A 27,757-nucleotide genomic window follows, 5' to 3' on the forward strand; every position below is an offset into this window, starting at 1 on the left:
GTATCTCCAGCCTTGGAGGTCCCCAAAAATTTCCCTGTCAAAGCCCTCATCAATCTGCTCTGAGCAGGTGCTTGGACCTCCCAGGGCCCCTTGCAGTCAGAACAACTCCATAAATATGGAAATCCGGATCTGCTATCAGGGTGAAAATCTCTTTTGGCTTGTAGATGTGCAATCTGCTCTGCAGCTGGAGGTGAAATTCATCTTGTGGCAGAAGCCCAGCAGAAAGAATCACAGATTAGCTCTGTCTTCTTTCAAATCAATGGAAAATGGCTGGGTTTAGCTCTGTTTATTAGATCTCCCCCATCACTGCTGCCTGAGATTGGCTGCCTCAGGCCATAATGAGTGCAAGATTACCATTTTTTGAAAAGCACAAATAACACTCACATGCCAGCCCGAGACAGACCACAAATAAAGTTCCTGAAAAAAAAAAAAATTCTAAAATATTCTGTCTCTCTCAATCCAACAAGCCTGGAAACAATGTCATGGCACAGGCTTGTCGCTGTTTCTCTCGCTGCTTTAAAAAGTTTTGTCTGTGGTTTTTTGTTTTGAGCTGGTATTTGTGAGAACTTTCCTCAGGAACCAGTTTGATCAATCCAGTCAAATTCTCATTTTGTGGAATTATGAGCTGCAGTGTCCAAGTAGGATGAGTTTGCTATTCAAAACCACTTTAGCATTTGCATTTGGTCAGAGCAATGAACTCCTCTGAATGTTGCTGCCACAAATAATCTGAATTTTGGTCTCACTGTCAGGTGATATTTTGACGGTTGGGACCAGCAGGAGAGCAAAGAGGGGGTGAATGTGGAGAGCAGGTTTTTCACTGTGCAAAGTCCATGATCTGAGTGAAAACAGCTACAAGAAAAGGCAGAAAAATCTGATACCAACTGACTGGCAGCTGATGCTGCTACAACAAAAGCCAAACTGTAAAAATCTACGGATCAATAACAGGTTTTGGTGATGGTGGAGCAACTAAAGGACTTCAAGGATGCTTTGAACACCAGGTGAGAGCAGTGAGGAGGAATCAGCACTGGTACAACAAAAATGCTGAGGATATAGAAGACCTCTGATGAAAAACAATGTAGGTATTTGTTTAGAGGAGTGCTAAGCACCTGAATCCAAGAAAGCTGCATTTTACACTCAGATTAGATGGAGAACTCTGCTCATATTTAATTTAGTGAAGCAAAAATCAAAGGAATGGGAGAATTTTTCAGTGCTTTTCCAAGAGTGGATCCCAGCAGACCCACTGAGCTTGGGAACTGCCTCCTCAAGGAAAAGCAGCCACAACTAAGGCAGGTGGGCTCTCCCTAAAAACCTGCTCAGAATAAATCCAGGACCTAGGAAAATGCAAGCACGACACAGTGGAATTATCAGCACCAAACACATTCATCTGGAAGTTAAAAAAGTCATAGCATTGCTCTCAGTAAGGCAAAATCCAACAAACTCCCATGGCTGGATGACATATGAGGCCAAATAACTCAAACACAGATTCCTCCAAACCTTCCTAATTTGTATCTGTGTTTTGTGACCTCTGAGGATGATTCCCACTCTTTCCTGGGCTCCTTTTTCCTGCATTCCTCATGGGCTCTGTTTATTCCCACTGGCCATTTCCATCTCCCTCCCACAGTGCATCATTGAAGTTATTCTGCATTTCAGCCATCCCACAGGTATTTGGGGGATGTTCTGTCCTACAGATGGATATTTTTCCAGTGTAACCTTTATTTTTCCTTCCCATTCCAAGTGTTCCACTCTGCTGCACACCTGCATTTCCCCAGATATTTCACCCTGCTTGGCCTGAACAGATTTTCAGGTGTTTTTGTGAATTCACTTTGTGAATTCACTGTCTCCCTGCCATGGCCATTTCCTGTAGCAAAATCTGTGAATTCAACATTTCCCTGTAGGAAATTCCTGTGTAGGGTTATAAGAAGTTTTCCAAACCCTGTATCCATTCTTGCAATTTGTCTTTTAGGATGGGGTTCACCCTTGGAAGTGTCCAAGGCCAGGTTGGATGGGGCTTGGAGCAGCCTGGTATTTGGGGGATGCTCTGTCCTACAGATGGATTTTTTCCATTGTAACCTTAATTTTTCCTTCCCATTCCAAGTGTTCCACTGTGCTGCACACCTGCATTTCTCCAGACATTTCACTTTTACCCTGCTTGGCCTGAACAGATTTTCAGTTGTCTTTGTGAATTCACTTTGTTTCGCACACACTGTCCCCCTACCGTGGCCATTTCTTGCAGTAAAATCTGTGAATTCAACATTTCCATGTGTAGGGTTATAAAAGGGCTGCCAATCCCTGTACCCATCCTGGAATTTGTCTTTTAGGATGGGGTTCATCCCTGGAAGTGTCCAAGGCCAGGCTGGATGGGGCTTGGAGCACTCTGGGACAGTGGAAGGTGGCCCTGCCATGGAACTGGATGGGCTTTAAGGTTCCTCCCAACAAAAACCACTCTGAGATTTACAGACAACATAATTCAGACCCACAAATGCTCTATTACAGACTTCTGTTATGTCCAAACAACACCTCACAACTGATGGAAAAATTCCACATTGTAGTTCTTTCAAAAAGCCACAAACAAAACCATTTCATTTAAAATTCTTCACTCCTCACAGCAACAGGTCCAGCTGGGTAAATTCCATCTCTGTATTGATTCCCCAGCTGTCTGATATGGAAATACTTGTAAATTTGGATTTTTGTATTTTACCTTATAAAACATGAGAGCATTGAGGATGAACTTGATATAATCAACATTTTTCCTCCTTTTTCTCCCTCCAAGTACAAAAGTGACTCTCAAAAGCTCCCGCATCTTTGATCAGGGCAGCTCCAGGAGAAACATCCCTTTTGCTACTATAAAATCTGGAATTACCTCGCAGGGACAACGCTCTCAGGCACAGGGTGGGATTTTTGGGGCTGTCCTGTGCAGGGCCAGGAATTCCTGCCAGCAGGAATTGTATCTATGGCACCTGCACCCTGAAATTTCCCATTAATGATGTCTTCAAATTCTTAAATCCTGGCCAAGAAGAGGAGTAAAACACTACCAGTAAACCCAGTCACATAAAAAGAGGTTCACATGTCTGAAAACTTTTAATTACATCAATTACTGCAGTAAAAAAACATCAAAAGTCCCCTCAAACACTTGCACTAAATCCTTGTTCTGTCAACCACTGGTAAAACTCCCACTTCAAAAATATCCCACATGCTGCATGGTACAAACACACACAGCACTTTACACTTGATTTTCCAATATAAAAGCACAGGTCTTGTAAGGATTTTTCAGTTTTTCATGAAGTTCTTTCAATTTTACAAGTACCTGAAATAATCTCTTGTCAGTTCATGGCAACAATTCAAAGAAAAAAATCCACTGATGTTTTCTGAATTTAAAAGGGTCATTTACTGCTTTTTAAAAGGCCTTTAAAAAACCCCAATTTCTGCACATTTGCTATCAAAAGGAAGCCCAACCTCTACTATTATCCAATAACTCATCTCACCTATACACAGCATTATTTTGTTTTGCTCAGCTGAGATTCCACTGAAAAGCTCCTGCCTGCTCAGCCAGAAGAGAGTCTCAAACCATCAGCGTTCTGCGCATTATTTTAAACATATAATTAAAGAAAGTTTCCAAAAAATTCAGTGACAGGAGCAGCAGAAACTCTTCAGAAGTAAGGAGGCTCATGAAAGCTGTTTGAGAGGTGCCATGAATACAGTCTGGGCTGGATTTGTTCCACTGGGTGTGTTTGGCTGGCAAGGAATTATTTGGAAGTGTGAAGTCAAAAAATACTGCACCTATTCAGAGGAATTAGAGGGACATGGGAGAAAATATATCAACAGGTTTTGATTTAAAGACAGCAAATGCAACAGTTGCATCTACAGGGAACTGCACAGAGTAAGGACAGGCTGAGCTCCTGAGCTCTGGCACACAAGGAATTGCATTCCCTGATTTCACACTGGGGATCTCCTTCCATGCCAAAACTTTGATTTTCTTCTGAAAGAATCACAGGATGGGTTGAGTTGGAAGGGACCTTGAAGCTCATCTCGTTCCACCCATCCATGGGCAGGGACAGCTCCCACTGTCCCCATGTCCAGCCTGGCCTGGGACATTCCAGGGATCCAGGGGCAGCCCCAGCTGCTCTGGCAATCCCAGCCCAGCCAGGAATTCCTCATTCCCAAGATCCCATCCCTGGCTGCCCTCTGGCAGTGGGAGCCATTCCCTGGGTCCTGTCCCTCCAGGCTTTTCCCAAATTTCAGCTCTCCTGGAGCCCCTTCAGGGCCTGGAATGTGCTGGAAGCTCTCCCTGGATCCTTCTCCTCTCCAGGGGAACATTCCCAGCTCTCCCAGCCTGGCTCCAGCCCTGCAGCAGCTCCATGGATTCCTCTTCCAGGTCCTTCTGCTGCTGTCCCCAGGGCTGGGGCAGCTCTGCAGGTGGGGTCTCACCTGAGAGGGGCACAGAGACAGAATTCCCTCCCCTCTTCCTCTTTACAGAGCAATCCAGAACTTCCACAAAGTTTTTTTTGCATGTCGTGTCCTCTTCCAGCTTTACCTGCTGAATGCAAAGCTCTAGAAACTGGAAACCAGCAGGAGATGGGAATGAGAAAAGGAGGGAAAATCTTCCTATTATTGTTGTAATCCCAAAAAGCCACACTCACATCCCGTGTGTGCAAATACCACAGAGTGGGGTTTGCTGAAAAACTGATGCAGGAGTTATTTCAGTCTAACCCAGAACAGTCCCTAATATTCAGTTTTGTAACCTGCACCAATCCACGTGAAACAGGAGCTGCCTGATATAACAAACAACAATTCCTCATCCTAAAAGCTGGAATCTGATCCAAAAAGGGAAGCAGGATGCACACATGTCAGACAAGGAGTGCCAGAAATGAGTAAATAATCATTCAAAATCACACCCTCACAAGTTGCTGAATAAAATGGTTACAGGAAAAGATTGCACATTTTAACTAGTGCCTCTGGATAACCAATTGTGTGCTGCCTCTCTGTACAGAATTTACCAGAGAAGTCACTCAATATCTGGATGGTTCCACTGCTCTTCTCTTGCCTGCTGAAAGTGAGGCAGTGAAAAAATGGGGAATTTCCCAAGGGATGAAATAGAAGCAGTTCCAGTGAAGCCCTGGGCTGGAATTGCCAGAGCAGCTGGGGCTGCCCCTGGATCCCTGGAATGTCCAAGGCCAGGCTGGACATGGGGCTGGAGCCCCTGGGATGGTGGAAGAGTCCCTGGGGGTGGAACTGGATGAGCTTTAAGGTCTTTTCCAACCCAAACCATTCTGATTCCACGATTCTCTGAACTCCTGAAATCCATAGGAAGCTTGGCATGAACAGATATCAGAGCTGGCATGGAACAAAAATTATCTGCAGTGCTTTTAAAAACACATATGGTACCAAACAACAGAAAATATTCTGCGTTATTGTCACAGTCTGTGGGAAACAGAGAGTATCTTTGAGATTTAAGTTGATAAATAGACAATTTTTTGTTGCAGAAAAAAATCTCTGAACTGGATTAAGGTGGTACCAGATATGAAAAAAGGAAGACATTGAAAACAATCATAATTCTCTTCTGAGAATCAGACAAATTTTTGAACTCTTCTGCTATGGTTAATTTGGATTTGCTTCCTAATTACCACAGCTCTGCTTTGCTGTTTCCCTGTGCAGAAATTCCCTGAGTGATTCTGGCCTGCAAAGGGTTAAATTCCCTGACATGGGGGGGGGAAAAAAAAAAATCAAGATTTCTAAAGTGGCAGGAGAGCATCTCCTGATTTCAAACACATGATTATGCTCCCCTGCTTCAAAAGGAAAGGCCTTTAGAGGCACAGCAATATGCATGTGAATAGATGTGCATTGAAAAGTCCCAGCTCTCAGGTATGAAAATGCTTTTTGCTTCCAAAGGAGTGAGATCTGGGAACTTTCATTTCTCCCTGACACACTGAAGGGGCTGAACATGCCATCAGCACCAGCATTTCTGGATTTCAAAGGGTCATTTCTGTCCCCAGCTCTGAGGGTTCAGCCACTTCTGCTGTGTCAAATTCCCAATTAAAGCCAAGACCAACGACGAGCCCAGCTGAGCAGAGCTGGGCCTGTTCCACATCAAGCTGGTGGCAGACACAGAACCCACAAAGAGGGTGGAAAAAAGTTAAATCAGAATAAAAAAAAAAAGAGAAGAAACTTCCACCTTGCAAGGATTAGTGTAAAAATGGCACATTATTTTTCCAGCAGGATCTCACAAATACAGACATTGATGCCATCTCATCCCTCCTGAAGGATTGGGGTGGGGTCAGAGATTTTGAAGGAAATCTGCAGTGCCCAAGACCAATTGGTTTTGCTCTTTAAAGCAAAAACTTGGCTGCAAAATTGTCACTAGGCTTGTCACCAAGTTCATCACTGATCTTCTCTCTTCTCTCCTATTTCTGCCATTTTCTCCCTCTGATCATCTTTAATGAGAATTCCCTTCTCCCAGTTTTAAATTCATTGTTTCAGTTTTGAGCGAGTTTCACAGAACACAGAAAAATACAGAATTTTGCTTTTTGTAGTGAATTCTCCAGGCAGAAGAAAAACCTTTACTTAAACTTTCATTCCTGTGGCCAAGCCTGGCCAAAGCTGGGATCTGTGTCACAAATAATGTTAGAAAGAGCTGGTACAGTGTTGGATTAAGCCCTTTTCTGACCCAGAATTGGGGCAGCTGAGAGGTGTTTTATAAACTTTTATTCCATTTTCAGTCTTATGTAAATGGTGAGACAATAGATGTTATAATTCACACCATCACAATCAGAAGCCAATTATTTCATAATTATAATACATATAAGTGTTTCTTGGTCTGTCAGCTTTAGCCACACCATGCTGTCAATGCCTTAAAGCCAAATAATCTAAAATTGCCCCTCGTGGGTCCTGCTGCAGTGCATCTTTCCCAGTTCTATTTCCCCAAAGGACCCAGTCTGATTTAAGGCCACCCTTTGAAACTTGTCTCAGGTTCCATTTCTGTCTGTCCCATTGCAGGGCATTTCTCAGTCAGCATTTCTCATCTCCAGGTTTGCACACAGATGCACTGTGTGAGCTTTTGTCAGGCTGTGAGAATTCCCTACAAATCCATTTCCCACAGTGCAGCTCTCTTCTCTCTGCACTGGGGTCACATCCCAGGATTTTGGTTCAGCTCTCACTTTGGCCAGACTCTCCCTGATTTTAAGGATGTTGCCACTGGACACAACTGCTCCTGGGCAGGGCTTGACCTCCTGCACATAAAAGCACAACAAAACGAGGTGAAAAAATTATAAACTCAGAGCAGGACGTGGTGTAGAGCCCAGATTTCCTCAAGCATGGTAAAAGCTGTGTCCTTTACACAAAGCTTTCCCCAAACCCAGCATCCTCTGTTTAAATTCCAGAAACAAAAATTACATCTTTTTTTTCCGGTAACACAACGGTGAACCAGCAAAATTGATATGGAAAAAGCTGGGTCTAAGTCACAGCTTATTGTTCATAAACCTAAATCAAATACCCAAAAATCCATCGCTGCCAGATGTCAGTGGTCCACTTCCAGCTCCTATGGCTGCACAGATCTCTCTCTCCCACTGAAGGCCAAGTTATTAATAAATTGTTTTTCAACGTAGATTGGATTGATCATTTATTTTCAAAATCCCTTTTCCCATCATTTACTCATTACCCGCCTCCTCTTGATGTAAGAGGACATTCATTGCCTTCTGCATTTATTGTGCTGGCAAACAGAAACACTGAGCAGCATTTCCTGGGGATTCTCTAATTTATCTATCAGTTATGGGACTGGACTATTTTTAGGGGCAGGAAAAATTAAAATATCACTCAGAGTGACAGCAGTGAAAATGAAAGCAGTGAGTCTTCCTATAAGAAAGGAAGAGTGTTCCTACGATTCCATGATTTCAGCCATTGGCTTTGCAGGATTATTTACCATTAACAAAAAGGCATAATTTCTCATAAACATTATTGCTTTCTAATGAGAATAATTACTAACTAATGCTTAAGCAAAAAGGGACCATTTTCCTCTAATCAGAAAATCATTAAGGTTGGAAAACCCCTCTGAGTTAATTGAGTCCAACCATTCCCAGCACTGCCAAGGACATCACTGACCACGTCCCCAAGTGCCACATGCACAGGGCTTTGAAATCCCTCCAGGGATGGGTGGGCAGCCCTTTCCAGGAAGGAATTTTCCCTAAAATCCATCCCCCTGAGCCTCTTTTCCTCCAGGCTCAGCCCCTTCCCAGCTCCCTCAGTTTTTCCTGCCTCTCCATTCCCTTCCCAGCTCCATCCCTGGACACGCTCCAGCCCCTCTGATCTGATGTCCCTCAGCAGGGCCAGCACAGGAGAATGGTCACTTCAATTTAGAGCTGTAATCATTTCTAATTATGTTACCTCAATTAAAAAATCCTCCCTGAGGGTTGCTTTAATCCAGCATTAACTTAGCACAGTATTTGTTCCCAAACTTCAGCTTGTGATGGGAAGATGGTGGGAGGAGGGAACAGACCCGGGTGAAGCGAAAGCTGCTTATTCATTAACTTCCCATATGTTAAAACATTTTGCCATATCCTATGCAAAGAGATAAACACAGCTTTTAACATTCAAAAAATTCCTTCAGTTTGGTCCTTTTTGCCTGTTTAAAACATTTCCCTCTCGTGACAGCTTTTTTTGGGCTCCGTAAGAAGGAGAAAGGAAAAAGCTCAGATGAAGCTACACTCAAAAAAAACCCTCCACAGTCACCAGGAGGGCTGAGAAAATGCTGGAATTTTGACTCAAAAAGTGACTGGTGCTGGATAAACTTGGCTTCACTGGGATGTCACTGTCCCAGGCTGCTCCAGCCCCAGTGTCCAACATTTCCTTGGACATCCCAGGGATCCAGGGGCAGCCCCAGCTGCTCTGGCAATCCCAGCCCAGCCAGGAATTCCTCATTCCCAAGATCCCATCCATGGCTGCCCTCTGGCAGTGGGAGCCATTCCCTGGGTCCTGTCCCTCCAGGCTTTTCCCAAATTTCAGCTCTCCTGGAGCCCCTTCAGGCCCTGGAATGTGCTGGAAGCTCTCCCTGAAGCCCTTCTCTTTTCCAGGCTGGGCATTCCCAGATAATTTGGAGCACCCTGGGATAGTGGAAGGTGTCCTTGCACATGGCAGGGGTGGAGCTGGATGAGTTTTTAGGTGCCTTCCAACCCAAAATAATCTGTGAATCTATAAACACAAGGGCTCTGAATTATCAGTTTCCTCCCAGATACCATCAGCCCTTGGACTTGTGCTAATTCTTCCAAAACAAAAGCATGGAATTAAATCATATTTTTCTTTGAACTGAAACTACAAACTAATCAGAAATATTTCTAAAGTTTTTTTGGGTTTTTTGGGGGGGTTTTTTTGTTGGTTTGGTGGTTTTTTGTTTGTTTGTTTGTTTGTTTTTGTTTTGGGTTTTTTTGGGTTTTTTTTTTCCCCACATACTGGAGAAATAAAAAATTGCAGCAACCTGTATGAAACTGTGGTTCCACATTACAAGTTATCAGGTGTCTGAATGCACAGCAGGAAAAAATCCTGGAATATTGGTTATCACGGGGCTTTTTTTTGTTCTCTATGAAGACACACATACATAATGCAAAATAATCTATATACAAACATTTAGAGAAACATCAATAGCTGCTATTCAGCGTGGCACAACTCCTCATTTTGTTATTAAGCAGCATTTCAGCCTTGCTATTGATTGGATATGTGATAGTGAGAGATGAGACCGAAGCAGGTCTTTTTCATAGCAAACATGAAACTCTGCATTTTTGGTGCACTTGGGAGGAAAATGCATAGCTGAGGTGTGTGTTTAATAATAAACATTGTAGCTACTTAGTCAGAAAGGGTAAATAGAAGATTATGAGGAGGAAAAAACTGAAATCAAGGCTGAGACCCAATTGTTCAGAATAATGATTGTGGCTGGGCAAGATATGGAGACAGAGCATTAAATACAACACTCCAGCCTGGGCTGTCAATCGGGTGGAGGTTTCAGATATTGTAATTGGTAGCAAGTTTCCTAATCTCAACCTGCCAGGCAAGAAGCAATTCAACAAAAGCTCTGTCCCCCAAACAGAACGAAATCTGAAAAGAGGAATTTTCTCATGTTGGCAAGATCACAGGGTGGGTTGACAGCTTTATTATGCTAAACTGACAAAAACATTACGCTCTGGTCAGTGCTGAAAAGGATGGTTTTTCAGGAGCAATGTGGAAATACAAAGCACTGGGAAAGTCTGATGAACTCCTACTTTTATCTCCCTGGTGCAGCACATGAGCTGAGACATAGAAAAGTCTCTTGGCCCAAGTACAAAATGAGAAATTAATATATCTTGATTTTCTCCTCAGGTCTCCTACCGCAGCGATTTGGGAGAGCTGCAAGAAGTCGCTGTGGCAGCTGAATATCCATTTAAAAAAGAAAAGGCCCCACTAACTTCACAGAAATAACACAATTCATTAACAATGAGGTGATATGGCAGTCGGTGGAATTCATCACATGGAAGCTGTAATGTATTTTATTGCTTCTATTGGAAAAGTGCTTGGAAATCGAGTTAAAGTATTGACTCTGTGTGTGTGGGTGCATATATACATTTATTTATTTGATACAGAAAGAGAAATAGAGCCAGGCAAATAGAAACAGGACACAAACACCGAGAGGATCTCAAAAATAGGAGCAGAGTGGGAATGATGGAACTATTTTCTTTCAAACCACGGATATTTAGGGAATATTGGAGTAATTCCATGCCTTCATGCGAACAAGAACACCAGGTTTGTTGAGCTGTCCCTGCCTCTTCCCTAAGTGCTCATCAGCCAAAATAATTTCCTACTTGGCTGGATCCAGCCCCAAGTCTCCAAACATGCACCTACATCCCTGCTAGCTGGCTTTGGAACGTGTGAAGGAATGCACACAAATGTGGGGAGAGGAAACATGTTTGCTCTGGCAGATACAGACTTCGAAACACTCTGAGAGGTGAGAGCAGAATCATCCTCTGCTTATGGAATTCTTGCTGCTACAGCCACGTGAGATCACCAAGAGTAAACAGACTGATAACTGAACACAAATAGAAACAAAAAAAAAAAACCCTTTAAATTGCTAAATTACCTTGTAGGGAATGAAAATGTTTGTGGTTATTATCCTGCTTTGTACCAGTCCCCGCTCTGTTATCTACATCTTGCAAACTCCACTTTACAAAAAGCCCAGCAAACAGCCTCTGATTACTGAGTTGTTGAGATCTGAAAAGGTAAACAAGGCTCTGAAGCATCTGAACAAATGTGGGGCTGGCACTGCTGGCACCTGAGCACTTGTGCTGATGAGAAACTCCCACAAAAGCCAACTCCTGCCTGGGAAGCTGCAGATCAGCTCCTCAGCTCAGCACTGGGGCTATCACTGCAGAGCATGTTGGGCCATCCTAAGCCTTGAATAGAAAAAGGAAGAGATCATTAAGTTATAATTTCCCCACACAATTGGTATAAGCATTTCCTACCAACAGGATTAGGATGAATACAAGATCCCAGAATAAAGCTGCTCAGCAGTGAGGATGGCAGTTTAGTGTCTAGTAAATTTGATTTCTCTGAAAATCCTGACACATCATAATAGCAAAATCCTATTTACTGTAGCAAGCAGGATGGATAATACCATTTAACACCTGGGATAGAATGTGCCATCAGCTCAGAGCTTTGTGCTCTGTGTGCTCATCTTACCTTAAGGTTAATGCTCCTTGACAGCCTCCATGGAAAGCAGAATCCCCAAATTAAGTGCCGAGCTTGGGATTTGCAAATCCTTCCTCGACATTTAAGGCAGGGGAAAAACGGATGCAGAGAAGTGGATCAGCATTTCCTGAAGTCAGCCTGCATCCCCAGGCTGGGATCTGAGCCCTCTGTGGAGCAGGAATGTCCCCACACAAAGGCCACCACAGCCCACCACCAGGCTGTGTGGCACGGGCCAGGAACTCTCAGAGCAGTGAGTTCTAAGCTGTTAAAGGTGTGGTCAATCCAATCTAACACTGAAACCTCCAAATCCCCACAGAATGGCAGAATTGTGGAATTTTCTAGGTTGGAAATATGAAATCTGATGATCTCTGAGATCATCAAGGCCACCAGCAAGCCACATCCCCAAATGTCACATCTTCAAGTTGTTTAAATCCCTCCAGGGATGGAGCACTCCATCTCTGCCAGGTCTGGACAGGCCTTTTAGGAAAGGAATTTTCCCAATTTCCAAACTTCCCCTGGCCCAGTCTGAGGCTGCTCCCTCTCCTCCTGTCCCTGTTCCCTGGAGCTCCTGGCAGGGACCTGTGCAGAGCCACAAGGTCCCCCCTGAGCCTCCTTTGCCCCATCCCAGCTCTCTGAGATTCATGCTCCAGGATAATCCTATTACCTCACCCCACAACCACGTTCACACCAAACTGCCCAACACTCAAAAGTATTTCTAAGAAACTCAAGAGCACAGAAACTTGGCCCCAGTGGAAAATATTATGATTAATATGGGGATCCATATCTTGCTCATTCACACTGATGAACTAAGTAGTTGTGTGATACAGCAGGGTATTAAAATTAATTTCCTTCTGCTGCCATGACTTGGGGCAGGATCCTCCTAATGATGCATATTAGCATTAGGAAGCAGTGCAACATGAAAATAGCTGGGCTTGCTGGAGGAAATTGCAACTGGGGAGTCCCATCAGTCTCAGAGACAGAGCAGGAGCAGACACAGCTCACTGAGTGTCTGCGTGATGCCAAAACCACAGCCAGAAGCAGGAGAGGGCCACGTGCCCTTTGTAAGAAATGTTGTAAAGCAAAAAGCCAAGAGGTGAAGGAAAACTGGGATGTCTGCTCTGCATGGAAGCTGTGTGCAAGTGTTGGTGAGGGTGGAAGCTGCACAGCAAAGGGACACAGGAGATAGAGAGCTGGTTATGAATAAAGGCTATGGACACTGGAGCTTGGGACTGGCACTGAAACTAGGCAAAAATACTGCACATCTCCACTGGAATTAGAGGGACAAGAGAGTGAAGATATCAATAAGTTTTCCCATAAACACCAGAACTGGGAACAGCTTCAGCTACAGGGAGGTGCATGAGTAAGGACAGAGATCCTGAGCATGTGGTACACAGGATAGAAATGGTCTTCCCTGAAAAAGGGCTCTGATTTCACTCTGGGGCTCTTATCTATTCCAAACCAAATTTATTTTCTCCTTAGAAAGTCACAGAATGGTTTGGGTCAGAAAAGACCACCAGGATCATCCAGTTCCACCCCATCCATGGCAGGGACACCTCCCACTGTCCCAGGCTGCTCCAGCCCCAGTGTCCAGCCTTTCCTTGGACATCCCAGGGATCCAGGGGCAGCCCCAGCTGCTCTGGCAATCCCAGCCCAGCCAGGAATTCCTCATTCCCAAGATCCCATCCCTGGCTGCCCTCTGGCAGTGGGAGCCATTCCCTGGGTCCTGTCCCTCCATCCTTGTCCCCAGTCCCTCTGCAGCTCTCCTGGAGCCCCTTCAGGCCCTGGAATGTGCTGGAAGCTCTCCCTGGATCCTTCCCTTCTCCAGGGGAACATTCCCAGCTCTCCCAGCCTGGCTCCAGCCCTGCAGCAGCTCCATGGATCCCTCTGGAATCTCTCCACAGCTCCAGGTGCTGCTGCTGCTGTCCCCAGGGCTGGGGCAGCTCTGCAGGTGGGGTCTCACCTGAGCGGGGCACAGGGACAGAATTCCCTCCCCTGCTGCCCACGGGGGCATCTGGCTCCCAATGCCCATGGCCAGGGCATGTCCAGCTTCTCCTTCTCCAAAATCCCCAGGTCCTTCCCCCAGGGCTGCTCTCCATCCTCTTGTCCCCTCAGCCTGGATTTGTGCTTGGATTGCCCTGACCCTTGTGCAGGACCTTGCACTTGTAAGTAAATAATTAACAGAGGGTCGGGCACAGAAACTAAATTTTTTTCAGCACTGTTTTATCTCTGAGTTTTGTTGTAGTCAAGAACCACTTTCATCCCCGGGGTGGACAGTGAAAAACAGTGACAAATTCCCTTCCAAGCGCCACCTAAATCACAGCTGCACACCCCAGCCAGATGCAGGGCAGGGCAAGGCTGTTCTCTAACTGCTTTGTTAAACTCTCTGCTGTTGCCCTGCTGCTGTGGAGCATGTAATAACTAATAGCTTATGTGCTATCTTTGACCTAGAAACACTGGCAGCTGTTCAGGGAATTGCTGGGTTTTGGGGAAGTAGCAAAAGGTTTTTAGCACATAAACCAAATTTATGAACAGTTATTCCCCCTGAGAATAGAATTGTTGATGTTTTACTGTCGCAGCTGTCACTTGTGCACAGTTATTTTGTCCTGTATTAATACCCTGTAAAGGTTGAGCATCTTCCCTCAGTCACTGAAATATTTTATAATTGACAGGCTTCATCTGGCACTGAATATGGATAATTTTCTTCATAAGGAGCACACTGTGCTGACACTAATCTGTTCTGTTGTCATCTCCCTTTATTATCAACGTCTGCATTGTTTTTTCAGCAGCACTGAAGAACACAAATACGAAGCTTCTAATTGAAAAGGCTAAATAATCAAAAAGCCAATTAATCATCGAGATGAGCTCTGACACTCCATGATGCAACAGGCAGAAATACCACACAGGCATAACTGAAGTGTTTTTAAAGTGTGCTTATTTGATGTGGGAATGATCTGAGATTGTAATTAGCATTCTTTGTCACAGGTGACAGATTCAGATTGAACATTTCTTCATTCTGACATGAATTCTCCGAGCTCCACTTGCTCCCACTCCACCTCCTGTTCCGAAATTCCCTCTGCTGAGCAGCCTGGCTCTGTCTCTGTGCACCTTCCACTGAAATCAGGACAAGTTCAGGAATAACAAACAGCCTCTTTCCTTGCTCTGTCACTTCCAGACCCTTTTTGTTTTGGTTTGTTTTTATTTTTAAAGCTCTATTTCCATCCCAATTTTCAAAATTCCCAGCACAGAAGCCCCCAGGTGTCCCCAGTTAGGGAAAGTGGGATTGCAGGAGCTGTGACCCCTCTGCTTGTCCAGGTTTTCCCTCTGAAATCTCCACCTCGTGGAAGAAATTCCAAGTCAGGTTTGGAACACAGAGCTCGCTCCTCTCAGAGCTGGAACAGAACTTTTTTTTGTGTAGGAGAGAGATGAAAATTTACCTTGATGACAAAGTGGATGACAGCTTGGAAAAGCTGAGGATTTTTCCTCACAAATAAGGAGTCAGAATGAAAAAAGAATGCTTGGTACCACAGAAACTCCACTCTGAACGCAGAGCAAACTTCACCCATGGTAGAAAACAAGGAATTCAGGGATTTCCAAGCCAAGCAGAGAAACCAAGAGATGGCAGAATTTCCTATTTCACATCCCCTGGGGGTGGCACTCCAGCAGAACTCAAACAAAGTTATTTAAAGTTCATTATCTGCCTTGCACAGCACAAAAATGTATTTACACGCATTGGAGCCTTCACTAACAGAAGCAAGTGAAGCCACTGTGCCAGTGACCTACATGAATGTGAAAAATGACCAAGAAAAACATCTAAAAAGATGTGAAAGGTAAAAAAAGGTGAAAGAAAAAGCCGTCCCAGATCTATGGTTTATCAGACATCTTTTGCCATGAATTATTCCATGCTAAAAGCTACAACCACCCCAGAAAAATCTAGTCTGGATAAAATCCCACTAAAGCTTTTTCCTTTAACACCAAGCCAGTTACTGGAGAAAAAGGAAAGTGTTCTGTGGAGTTTTTTGGTGGAGGATCTTCAATTTTAAATGAAAGGGATGAAATAATTGTTTAAATCATGCATGGATTTAGAATCATTAAACTGATTTCCCCATATCCTTTCAAACTCTTTTTCATTGCCAAGAACATGGGACTTCATTAATGTCATCTTCACAAAGGGAGGACAAAACACCGACACCGTGTCGGATGTACCCTCGATTTAAAATATTCATTCAGACCAATTACACACACTGGTAATTTATGCAACATGTTCTTCCTCCTAATCCAGAAAAACAAGGGTTTTTCTTCTGGCCTGCTAAGCTGCATCAATGAATATGTATCTTGTTCATATTTTTCACAACTAACACCAAGAAAAAATCCGAATTAATTACCAAGATATAAGCTCAGGAAGAAGGCAGAGGGGTAAAGGAGGCAAATGTATTCAGGCTGGAGGTTACAAGCAACCTGGGAGCCAGGAAATGATGACAGCAGTAATTATTTGAAATTAACATCCTATAAAATAATACCCTGTAAAGAATAGGAATGTTAACAGCAATATGTTAAGCCACTGTAAGCAAGTCCCACAGCTTCCCAAGCTGCTCTCTGCAGTTTAATTTCAAGTCTGTGATGAGATAAAGACACAGAAGTGCCTTTTAAACATGGTATAAACTTGGAATTAAAATTAAACTCTCTCCATGTACTGATGGAGGAATCATTAATTCCACCCACTGAAAGCAGAAATTCACTATGTCCTTTCACACTTCACTTTTCTTTTTTGTTGTTATTTTAATTTAGATTATTTTACTTGGTGACACTTCTTCACTTCTACAGGCTCTTCATCAGCGTTGGTATAAAATAACTTCATTATTTCATTTTTCTGTCTGACAGATGAAATCCCACGGTGACTGTGAGAACTTTGTTAGTAAAGAAAACAAATATTCTCCCATCAAACCTTCCACCTTGTCAATATTAAGCCAGAAACAGCAGCAGCAATACAAAAATAACCCTTCTGGTCAGAATTTTTATCTTTTATCTCCTTAAAAAAGTCATCTTGTAAATATAACTAGGAGCAGAAATGAACAGAAAGGGGGAAAATGGGGAAAAAATGTTCATTAAAGGGAAAAAAAAAGGTTTTACCCTCTCTTCCAGCCGAGCCAGCTGCTCTTTGTAGTAGGCATCGTGTTTCTTCAGCTCCCTGTCCTTCTCTTCCAGCTGCCTGGCCTAAAAAAAAAGGAACAGAATAATAAAAATACTGAATCAAGGATGTTTTCCATAGTTCTGGGCTTCTCCCTCCCCTCCTCAACAGCTCTGCCCGAGTTTGCCCAAATGGATTCACCAGAATGCACCAGGCTGGGATTCATTTTTGGTTTTCATTTGAATTAACTTGGCAAATCACTTCTAAACTTCAAAACTTGGCAAATCACTTCTAAAAACTTCTAAACTTAGGGAAACCTAATTCTAAACAGGTGGATATCTGGAAGAACAAAATCCTTTTATATATTTGCTGAAGAGTGCATTCAAAACTCTCTTGTTCTGTTTAATTAGCAATCACTCCTCTGGAAATTCCCAGGTTGGTTGAAGTATTCACTAAGCTGAAAAACTTGACCACAGGTTCACGCCCATGTCCAATAATCTAAAATAATATAGAATAATTTAAAATATCTAGATTTTCAATCCTAGTATGACCTGAGTGTTCTTTTAACAGATACTGCTCCCAGCAAATCAATGGTTTTGGCTTTTCATCTGCAGTATTTCCCATTTTCAAGGATTAAGAAGACTCAATAAAAATTAGAAAAGCATTTTAAAAACACTTAAAAACATTTAAAAAGCACACATGCACAGAGGAACTTATTAAAAATATATAAAGCTGTAAGTCCTGCAGTGTAAATAGCAGACAAGTGATTGTTAACAAGCTATGAAGGATTTAACACCTAAATGATCAATGGAAATATTTTCCAAGTTCAGCATTTTTTAATAAAATATCTTTAGTGGCTAATAATTATCTAATAAAGGCTATTACAACAATTATACCACATATTGTACAGATACAAGATTTGATTCCCTTTGTCAAGATCAATTTTTTTCATTTTTTTTTAATGAACACCCAGGGAATACATTAAGAAGTTTGGATTTTCTGTTGTTTCCTCATTCAACTGCTTACCTTTGTTTCTATGTCCTGAAGCATGTAAAAAATATTAAAATTCAAATTAAATTTATTATATAATGCTGAACAGAAAGAATTTAAAAAAAAAAACAAAACCAAAAAACAACCCACATACATGTCAGGTGTATCAGGAAAAATACAGAAAACTATTTCGAAATTGTTGGGGTGTCTTGTGCAACTTCTTCAAAAATACCCCCAAAAGCCATATTTTGGATGAATAAAAAGAAATATATATCCATGGAGCACATGCCCTGTCCACCTCATATTCCAGATCTTATATTCCAGATCTCATATTCCAGATCTGATATTCCAGATCTCATATACCAGATCTAACATTCCAGATCTCATATTCCATAACTAACATTCCGAATCTCATATTCCAGATCTAACATTCCCTATCTCATATTCCAAACTTAATATTCCTTTTCTCATATCCCCTATATCTCATATTCCAGATCTATCATTCTGTATATCATATTCCAGATCTCATATTCTATATTGCATCTTCCAGATCTAATATTCCATTAATCATATTCCAGAACTGATATTCCAGATCTCATATTCCAGATCTAACATTCCCTATCTCATATTCCAGATCTCATATTCCAGATCTAACATTCCAGATTTCATATTCCATAACTAACATTCCACATCTCATATTCCAGATCTAACATTCCACATCTCATATTCCAGATCTGACATTCCACATCTCATATTCCAGATTGCATATTCCACATTTAACATTCCATATCTTATATTCCATATCAAATATTTCATATCTCACATTCCAGATCAAATATTCCAGATCCCATATTCCATATCTCATATTTCAGATACTGTATTCCATATTGCATATTCCAGATCTACCATTCCAGATCTCAAATTCCCTATCTCATATTCCAGATCTAACATTCCCTATATCATATTCCAGATCTAATATTCCAGATCTAACATTCTGTATCTTACATTCCACATTAAATATTTCGTATGTCACATTCCAGATCAAATATTACAGATCTCATATTCCAGATGTAACATTCTGTATCTCATATTCCAGATCTAATATTCCATATCGCATATTCCATATCTCATATTCCAGATCTCATACTCCACATCTCATATTCCACATTGCACATTCCAGATCTAACATTCCAGCTCTCATATTCCAGATCTAACATGCCATATCTCACATTCCAGATCTAATACTCCATATCTTCAAAGCATCTTCATGGGTACCCAATGCAAATATTCCATGTGTACCCACCCCATGATCCCCAAAACAACAAAGATCTCCAGAACGTTCTTGTTGTGCAAAGCAGGCCAACAGCAAAGAAAACCTATAATTAATATTCCATAAAGCTCAGGAGAACTTGGTTAAGGTCTAGTTCTTACAATCCAAGCGCGTTCCCCACGATTCCATCCATGAGCTGGAACTAAAACTGACTTTGGAAAGGCAATGGGATGGAATAAAACCCAGGGAAGAACCCCCTGCCTGAATTCAGTCGCCCCATTTCTGACGATTCACGAGGGCACAGCTTTGCAGGGTGTAAAGCACAGCAAGGACAGAAGAGACTAAACCCATCCTTATCCTCCAGGATTTAAGCTGAGCTTAAATTCCAGATCATATTCAGACCTAATATTCATTATCTTGTATTCCCTATCTCATATTCCAGAGGTGATTTAAGCTGAGCTTAAATCCTTTTCCTCTGTCTTGCTGCGATCAGGGAATGCAATAACATTTATTCCAAGAATATCCCTCTGAGTGGAAGGTGATTGGGAATTTGATTGACTTTGGAAGTTGGTTTGTTTTTGGGTTGATTTTTAGGTTTGGTTCCCTGTCACCCCTCAAAATAACTAATCATCAAACCAGCTGGATTCTACTGCTCTACAGTCACGCTGCTCACTGCACTGATCTGTCACTGATAAAGGAGAAATATTGTATATAAAATACTAAATAATATGTTTATCCAAAGGCTTGCTTCCCTGGGCTGTGAATGTAACTGGACGATTTGGTTGGCAAGAAAGAAACTCGGCAAAAAAGAGTTTCTTCCACCCCTGACACTTGTACAGTAACACAGACACAGTAAAGTTAAAATGAATAAATAATAAATAAAATTATTCATTTATACAGGAGACTATAAATATGCCAATAGAGGAGAACTGAGTGCCAAAATAAAAAACCTGTAAAGTAATATTATATTTATGGGGCTGCAGCAACAAGATCCCTGTGAATGTCAATGAGCTGCAAGAAAATAATTAAGAATAGCCATGTTTTCAATTAGCTGAATGCTGCACTTCAGGTGTAACGGAGGTACTGGAATGGGCTGGTTGTTTCTTCATGAAAAGCTCTGACAAACAAAACCTTTGCTTGGGTGTTTTCTAAAGAACAGCTTCCAAAAACCACCTTTGCTTCCCATATCACCCAAATTTAATACCCAAAACAGATCACTAATATTAAATACAGGTTCTTCACAATCACATGGAAATTGGACCAACCAGTTAAAGGCCAACCCGGGTTTTGTTTTCAAAGGTAGCACCTGGATTTGGCACAGCACTGATAGGAGTTGCCATCACTGGAAAAATGGATTTTTCTCTATGAAAAATTCCATGAATCACATTGTACCTGACTGCAGGGACACCTTCAGAGCCATCCCGTGAAAAAACCAAGCCCCGCTCACACTGCATACAACAAAAACACATTTATTTTGTCCTCTGTGAGGCAGAACAAAGCAACAGTTGAAAAGTTATGTTTAATAATTAAATTTTAAAATTATAAAAAGGGATTTACTGCTGGATGGAACAAGATTCCAAGTGTGTGTGGTCATAAATTGCTATCATTTAAAAAGTGGATAAAAAAATCATTATCAGGTGGTTTAATGTACGTTTGTAGGCAGATTTCAGACTCAGCTCCTGAAGCCTTTGGCAGCCCAAGGTTTGGAGCTGTCCCTCAGCACAAACTCCAAGAATTCCTTTTAAATTATCACTACACACAAAATCAGCCCTAAGCACAAAGAAAATCATGTGCACACATCACTTGAAAAGAGGGATGCTCATTTCCACTTGTGAAAGTGGAGAATTGTTAGGAATTGGAAATGGCAGCACCAATAATGCATCATAAAACGGAGTCTTTGACAAGTGTAATTAAAACAAGCCTTTGTAATTACCACTAAATGTGCTACAGTACATTTTCTAAAAATAATGAAGTCCTAAAAGAGTGAGTCGAGCAGATAAAAAAGATCACATTGAGAGGAGGAGGCTAATGGAGAAAATTAAAAAATGGAATTTATGAACAAGTAAGGATCTAGTGTAGAACAGAAGATGTGACAAGAAGCTTCATTAACTGAAACTCATTATAGACCAAAGGAGAAAAACACAAATGTACAAATGCCAAGAAAAGAGTTACAGATTCCAATCCTAATGTGAGTCATGGGAATATGCACAGGAAAACCCACAGGAACATCACTCTCCACCAAGGCAGAAATTCATTGAGGTTCTTGCCCCTGATGCCTTGAGAAGGCTGAGCTGGAGCAGAGGCTGGGCAGAGCTAAATAGTAAATTAGGGATTTATTAAAGGATCTCCTCCATGGAGCCACCTTGGGCAGCACCAGAGCCCAGCCAGGGCTGCACCCAAATGAACCAAAATGGCCCCAAAATGAACCCAAATGAATCAAAATGGTCCCAAAATGATCCCAAGATGAACCAAAATGGCCCCAAAATGAACCCAAGATGAACCAAAATGGCCCCAAAATGAACCCAAATGAACCAAAATGGTCCCAAAATGAACCCAAGATGAACCAAAATGTTCCCAAAATGAACCCAAGATGACCCAAACTGGCCCCAAAATGAACCCAAAATGACCCAAAATGGTCCCAAAATGAACCCAAATGACCCAAAATGGCCCCAAAATGCACGAGCGCTCCCGGGGCTCTCCCTGGGATCAGTTCTGCTCCATTGGCACCTTGGAGTTCATTCCCAATTCCAGCTCCAGCCCATCAGTCCCACCCTGCTTGTTTTTCTCTCTCCAGCCCACGGTGTTTGTGCTCCTGGGCTGAGGTTTGGATCATTTGTCCTTGGTGCCCAGCTGGAGCAGGAATTGTTTTGTGTCCCTGCTCTGTGCACAGAGCTCACCATCCCATCATGTGAAGCTCAGACTAAAGCAACATAGAATGTGAAAAATATAAAAGTTAAAACCTGAGGCATCACCCCACCAAGAGATTCTATTATGCCAGACTAAAAAGCTAAAAACAAGGAAAATCTCAGAATCCCTCAGGCTGGAGAAGCCCTCCAAGATCATCCAATCCTAGCTGTGCCCAATCCTCACCTTGTCCCCAGCCCAGAGCTCTGAGTGCCACCTCCAGGCATTCCTTGGATACCTCCAGGGATGGGCACTCCAAACCTCCCTGGGAGCTCCTCCAGGATGTGGGACACTGGAGGAGGAGGAGGTGGAAGATTTAGGGAGAGGAGACAGACCCAGAGAGGTCCCAGAGGTTTCTGCTCAACCTGGGCCAAGGAGGAGGTCACAGCTGGCACCCCAGGGCCGTATCCAGCTGGGGTTTGAGAACTTCCCAGCCTGGAGACAGAAAAGCTCTGCTGAGCCTTCTCCACCTGCAAGGTCCCTCAGAGCCTGTGCAGGGCCAGGGCTCATGGAGGAGAAGCAGCAGGAGGGAAGTTCTGATTGACCACTCACTCACTTGAGAGGACCCTAGGTTCTTCCAGCTTGATTTATTTTATGATTCTACCCCAAAGAAAAATCACACATTTCTACCAAGTGACCAGAAATGAGCAATTACAGAATCCCAGCCTGGTTTGGAGTGGAAGAGACATTCAAGATGATCTCATTCCAACTCCTTCCACCAGCCCTGTCCAACCCATCCTTGAGCAGTATCAGCACTAAAGAAAAGCTGCCACTTCTCACCAAACTCCAAATGAACCATCTGGTCTGCTCAGCTTCAAAACAACAGACTCTGAAGACTTTATTTCCTTGCAAATAAAAATTAAAATACACTCATGACTATTCTAGTGATTAGCAACAGGCAGAAAAGCCTCGTGTTTCCATCCAACCGTGGTTCAAAGGAAAAAGAGAGGCTGAAAAAAAATCTGAATTACATCTCTGCGTGTCACTGGGAATGAAAGAGAGGCATGACTTATTCCTGAAACTCTATCCATGCTTTTCAGTCAGCCAACACAGTCCAAGGAGATCAAACATCTTAAAGACTATCTGTACTGCTGCCAGGTATTTGTAGCAATTCAAATATTGTCTCTAACCGTGGCTGACAGCTTCTGATGTTTCAGTCATATGTCAAATACGGAGTTTTTCACTAAAGTGAAAGAAGCAGACTGCTCCCCATGAGCCAAAGTGGATAAAACAGAGCAAGAGGACCGTTATCCTGTAAAATCCAGGGGAAAAAAACCTGTCAGTAAACTGATTTAGGACTGTGTTATACATCTATCTTTGTTCTTACACTGCCTCTGTAGCGAATCATAAATATTTGTGCCATTTTTTACTGTGTTCAGAATTGGTATTAATGACGATTTTGCAGAAATACTTTTCAATTCCTAAATTAAACAACAGAAGGGTAAAGTATTGCTAAGCACAGTCAGCCAATACTGGATGCAGTTTTAAACAAAACATGATAAAAAACAAAGCAAAACATAAGGAAGCACCGCCCTTCCAAAAATTCACCACTATAAAGTCCAAAACCAAGCCAGAGAAGAAATTTGCACCTCAGTTAACTCATACCCAAATATTCAGAGAAAATGTGGAAATTTAAGCTTTCCACCTAGGACTCTTCGTTCTTCCGTCCAAACCCCAGCACCATTTATCAACAGTGCTGTATTACCATCATTTTAAAAGCTCCAATTCTCATGCTTTGTAAACTAAAGATTCAATGGACTGCACATAAAGAGTGAAATAATTCTTAGGGATGCTGCTTTAATAAAAGCAATAAAAATTCAGCACCTCATTGAAGCCCCTTCAGAGCCAATCTCATTTTGGAATTCCATTGCAAACCTCCTGTATTTTGTGTTTATTAGAGGCCTCTCAGCATCAGGGGCTGCTCTCCAGAGTTATTTTCCATCTGTGAATATCCCATTTTTTCCATCAAGTGATCCAAACTCTGCATGAATTGGTATCATTCCCTCCCAGCCTCATTGGAAGTGGCTGCCCAATCTGTGATCCTGAGAGCCAATTCCCATCGGAGGCAAAAAGTGACAATGCCCAAGGAGGGAAATTCACTTTGGAATAGCAAATAAAAGGACATTTATTGCTGCTCTGCTATTCAAGGGATTGATTTCTTCTCAAGACAAACAACTGAGTCACTCGTAATTACATCAGGTGTTTCTCAATTTGGAAGATACAACATAAGCAGAACCTTCATCTTTGGATGCTCAGAAAGGCAAAAAAAAATACAGATATCTGTTGTCTTAAAGTTATTTTAGCCGTGTTTTTTTGAATTTTGATCTTGTTAAATTAAATTCTTCTATTTAGCAATAACAAAAATCCAAACTCATTGATTCTGTCTCAAATTATGCAGCCATTTTATCTCCCAGAGATTTTCCTCTTCAGTTGGAGAATAAAAGAACTGTAACCAGCAGATCATTTCAGACTGAAGCTGTAACTCAGAAACAAATTAATCTTTAAACAGAATATTTGACTTAACAGTGAGATTCAGGGCTTAGTCTCAGCATTGCCAAGGGAAGATAATTTTGCTGGACTTTTGGAATGTCCAACTTTCCCCAGAGACCTTTTGGCATTGAGACACATAAAAAATTAATGTGGTAAAGAAAATATTTACACTAGTGGTGTGTACATATATCAAAATAAACATTTATCCCAATTAATAAGTCAGTTTTTAGCTCTCTTTTATTTTTTCCAGCACTCTGAAAACTCAATTCAATTAACAGGACAGTTTGCAGTTCTTCACTTTATATCCATAAAATATTTAACTAAGTGTGAAAATCCTAAGTTAATACCATGTAGTTACCATAACTCTTTAAATTACTACCTACAAACAAAGATCCAGCAAAGCCTTGGGAAAGTGGGAGAACACAGCAGGATTTAATGCTCTTTGTATTTTAATTACTAAATTACAAGGCTGGTCTTTCAGCGTTTTCTTTAAAGATTGAACAACTTATTCCGAAATTAAAGCACCAGAGAATTATTACCTTGAGCAGAGCAGCTCTGAAAGGGGCTAGGATTGATTTATGCATCGATTATTGGTGAGCATCTTCCTTTTATATAATCCTATAACACGTGTCATTGAATTTCTGTGTCCAACTTCCACTCACTGCACTTTTATTTCTCTTCTCATTTGACTGCAGAGTCTCCAGGGCAGAGCCTGGAACTCACTACACATCTGTGCAGTGTTTAACATAATTATACTTCAAGCTCTGCTGGTGTTTGTGTTATTCTAACAGAAATAAATAATATTCTGAGCACTGAAAATATTCAAAATGGATGGAAAAAGATGATTTAATGCAAGACAGGAAGGGAAACAAAGACTTGAGTTTTGTGAATGATAGTAGAAAAATAAATTACAATTTTTTTTTTTTTTAAAAAAGCCCTTGATCTGTTCAGATGGTAAATGTTTGAGTGTGCCAGGAATTTGGGACTGGGCAACTACACAAACCCTCAAAGTTATGAAGACAATTAAGTAATTGGAGGCAGGAAATACATGGAAGAGAGGGACTGATGCTGACATTTCTGTTCCATGCTCTGACATCCCTGCCATGAACATTTGCTGACACAACATTTAAAGGGTTTAACACTGCAGGGATTGTTCCAAAACCATGGTTCTACATGGTTCTACTAAAATGTTTATAGAGTTTAGTGTAAATTTTGTCACACTTGGAAAGAATAAACCAGCTGTCCAACAGGATAATATTCAAAAATGATTCAATAGCATCTTATGCACAGAAAAATGTAAAGCACGTAATGTTGAACTTCAATGAAATCCTCAAGGGTTTAATGGAAATTACTGGGTTGAAATGGCCAAAAAGATCAAACCAGAGAAGATCATGGAAGGTAAAATCCCAGAAGGATTTGGGTTGGAAGGGACCTTGAAGTGCCACCCCTGCCATGGCAGGGACACCTCCCACTGTCCCAGGGTGCTTCAAGCCCTGCCCAGCCTGGCCTTGGGCACTGCCAGGGATGGATCCAATGAGGATGAGTGGAAAATAACGTGGAGCCAAAATTCAGCACCAGCCAAGAGAAGCTTTTTTATCCTGACTACAAAGCCCCAGGGAGAAATTTGATTTTCCTGCAGCAAAAGCCAAGGAAAACTTGTCCCGTGTGTTAAAACAGCAAAATAAAAACAGGAGGAGATTTAGGAAGAAAAGGGGAAGGAGAAGACAACACCACACTGAGAGCACAGTATTTGATATAAATAAAATTCACATCCTCCCAGAGGTCTGGTCACTCTCTGTATATTTATATTCTGATCACTGCAGAGGAAAGTTTTGGAGAAGAAAAAGCTGTAGATACATAAAGACCAAACCCCTGAGAAGAGCTCTGTGTACAGGAGAGAGGAACACAAAATAATTAAATGCTCAGAGAAGGTGAGCCAGGCTCTCCTATTTACTCTCTCTCATAATACAAGACCGAGGAAATATTCAGTGAACAGTGAAATTGAAAAGCAACAAATTTGAAACCAATTAAATGCATAATTAACCTGCAGAACTCATTGCCACAAGTTATCAGCGAAGCCGATCGCTCAGCAAAACCTGGAAAGTTGAGATGTTTGTATTACCTCTGAAAACATCCACACTTTTACCTTTAAGCTACCTCAGACTCTGGATTCCTTGAAGCATTAACCCTCCTTTAACAATATAATATTATTATAAAACAATTAACGACATTGAAACCTGTCATGAGTCAATTACTTGAGATCAAAAGCAGAAGGAAACTCCAAGGAACTATTTTATTTTTAATGGTGTCTGACAAAAACTCTGATTTGAGTCCTAAATTTTAGCCCCTTTCAGCTCCTGTTTTAACAGCCAGGTAAACAATATAAGTTTAAAATTGACCTTGCCAGCTTTTTATACCACGCTCAAAACGAAAATTTCTATGGGGATGACAGATCCACACCCAGAGCTTTGTGCAGAGCTGCCCCTCCTCATTTGGGGCAACAGCTAAAGGGGGTGATGAACTGCTGTTAAATGGAATTCCAGGTATAAAACAGCAGAATCTCATCAGCAGGGAAAATAAGAGTTAATGAGGAATTTAATACTGCTGAGCCACAAACCCTGACTGGATCCAAGGGCTTGAGCACATCTCTGCTCAGTGAATTTCCCAAAATCAGCCTCGTCGTCCTGAACACGGAGAAATCAGGCAGCAAAAAGAGCAATTTCCAGCCTCAAGAAGACCAGAAGTGCTGAGGAGCACATGGAAGACAGGGACGGGGATTCCATGGCCCAGGTTCACCACAGGAAACACCACTGGTGGCTCCTCAGGCTTCTCCCTTCCCACTTCCACTCTGGAGAGGAGAAGGATCCAGGGAAACCTCAGAGCCTGGGGGCTCCAGGAGAGCTGCAGAGGGACTGGGGACAAGGATGGAGAGACAGGACTCAGGGAATGGCTCCCACTGCCAGAGGGCAGCCAGGGATGGGAAATTGGGAATGAGGAATTCCTGGCTGGGCTGGGATTGCCAGAGCAGCTGGGGCTGCCCCTGGATCCCTGCAATGTCCCAGGCCAGGCTGGACATGGGGCTGGAGCCCCTGGGACAGTGGCAGGTGTCCCTGCTCAAGTAATCCATGGTGCCCTGCCTGCATCTCCCAAAAATGAGCCCAAAATTGAGGAAGCACCATCTTGTGCTGTGCCCATGGTTCAACTCCTTGTGTAGCCTCAGGAAAGATTAATCCTTTCCTTTCCTTTCCTTTCCTTTCCTTTCCTTTCCTTTCCTTTCCTTT

The 27,757-nt window shown here is 42.2% G+C and overlaps 1 protein-coding gene across 4 annotated transcripts in view; it reads right to left on the minus strand.

Moving 5' to 3' along the window:
- CHCHD3 (coiled-coil-helix-coiled-coil-helix domain containing 3) overlaps positions 1–27,757 on the minus strand; it is a 131,211-nt gene that overhangs the window by 35,210 nt on the left and 68,244 nt on the right. For 2 of the 4 annotated variants that reach the window (XM_021530916.3, XM_021530914.3), the window contains exons 5-6: positions 17,849–17,863; positions 16,825–16,908 (exon numbers count right to left, since the gene is read on the minus strand). In XM_021530916.3, coding sequence (XP_021386591.1) covers positions 16,825–16,908; positions 17,849–17,863 — 99 coding nt within the window. The remainder of the gene's footprint in view (positions 1–16,824; positions 16,909–17,848; positions 17,864–27,757) is intronic. The other 2 variants (XM_077783708.2, XM_021530917.3) reach the window with 1 other exon arrangement.

Source organism: Lonchura striata, chromosome 1A (assembly GCF_050655825.1).
Source record: "Lonchura striata isolate lonStrDom1 chromosome 1A, ASM5065582v1, whole genome shotgun sequence".
NCBI classification, from domain to species: domain Eukaryota; kingdom Metazoa; phylum Chordata; class Aves; order Passeriformes; family Estrildidae; genus Lonchura; species Lonchura striata.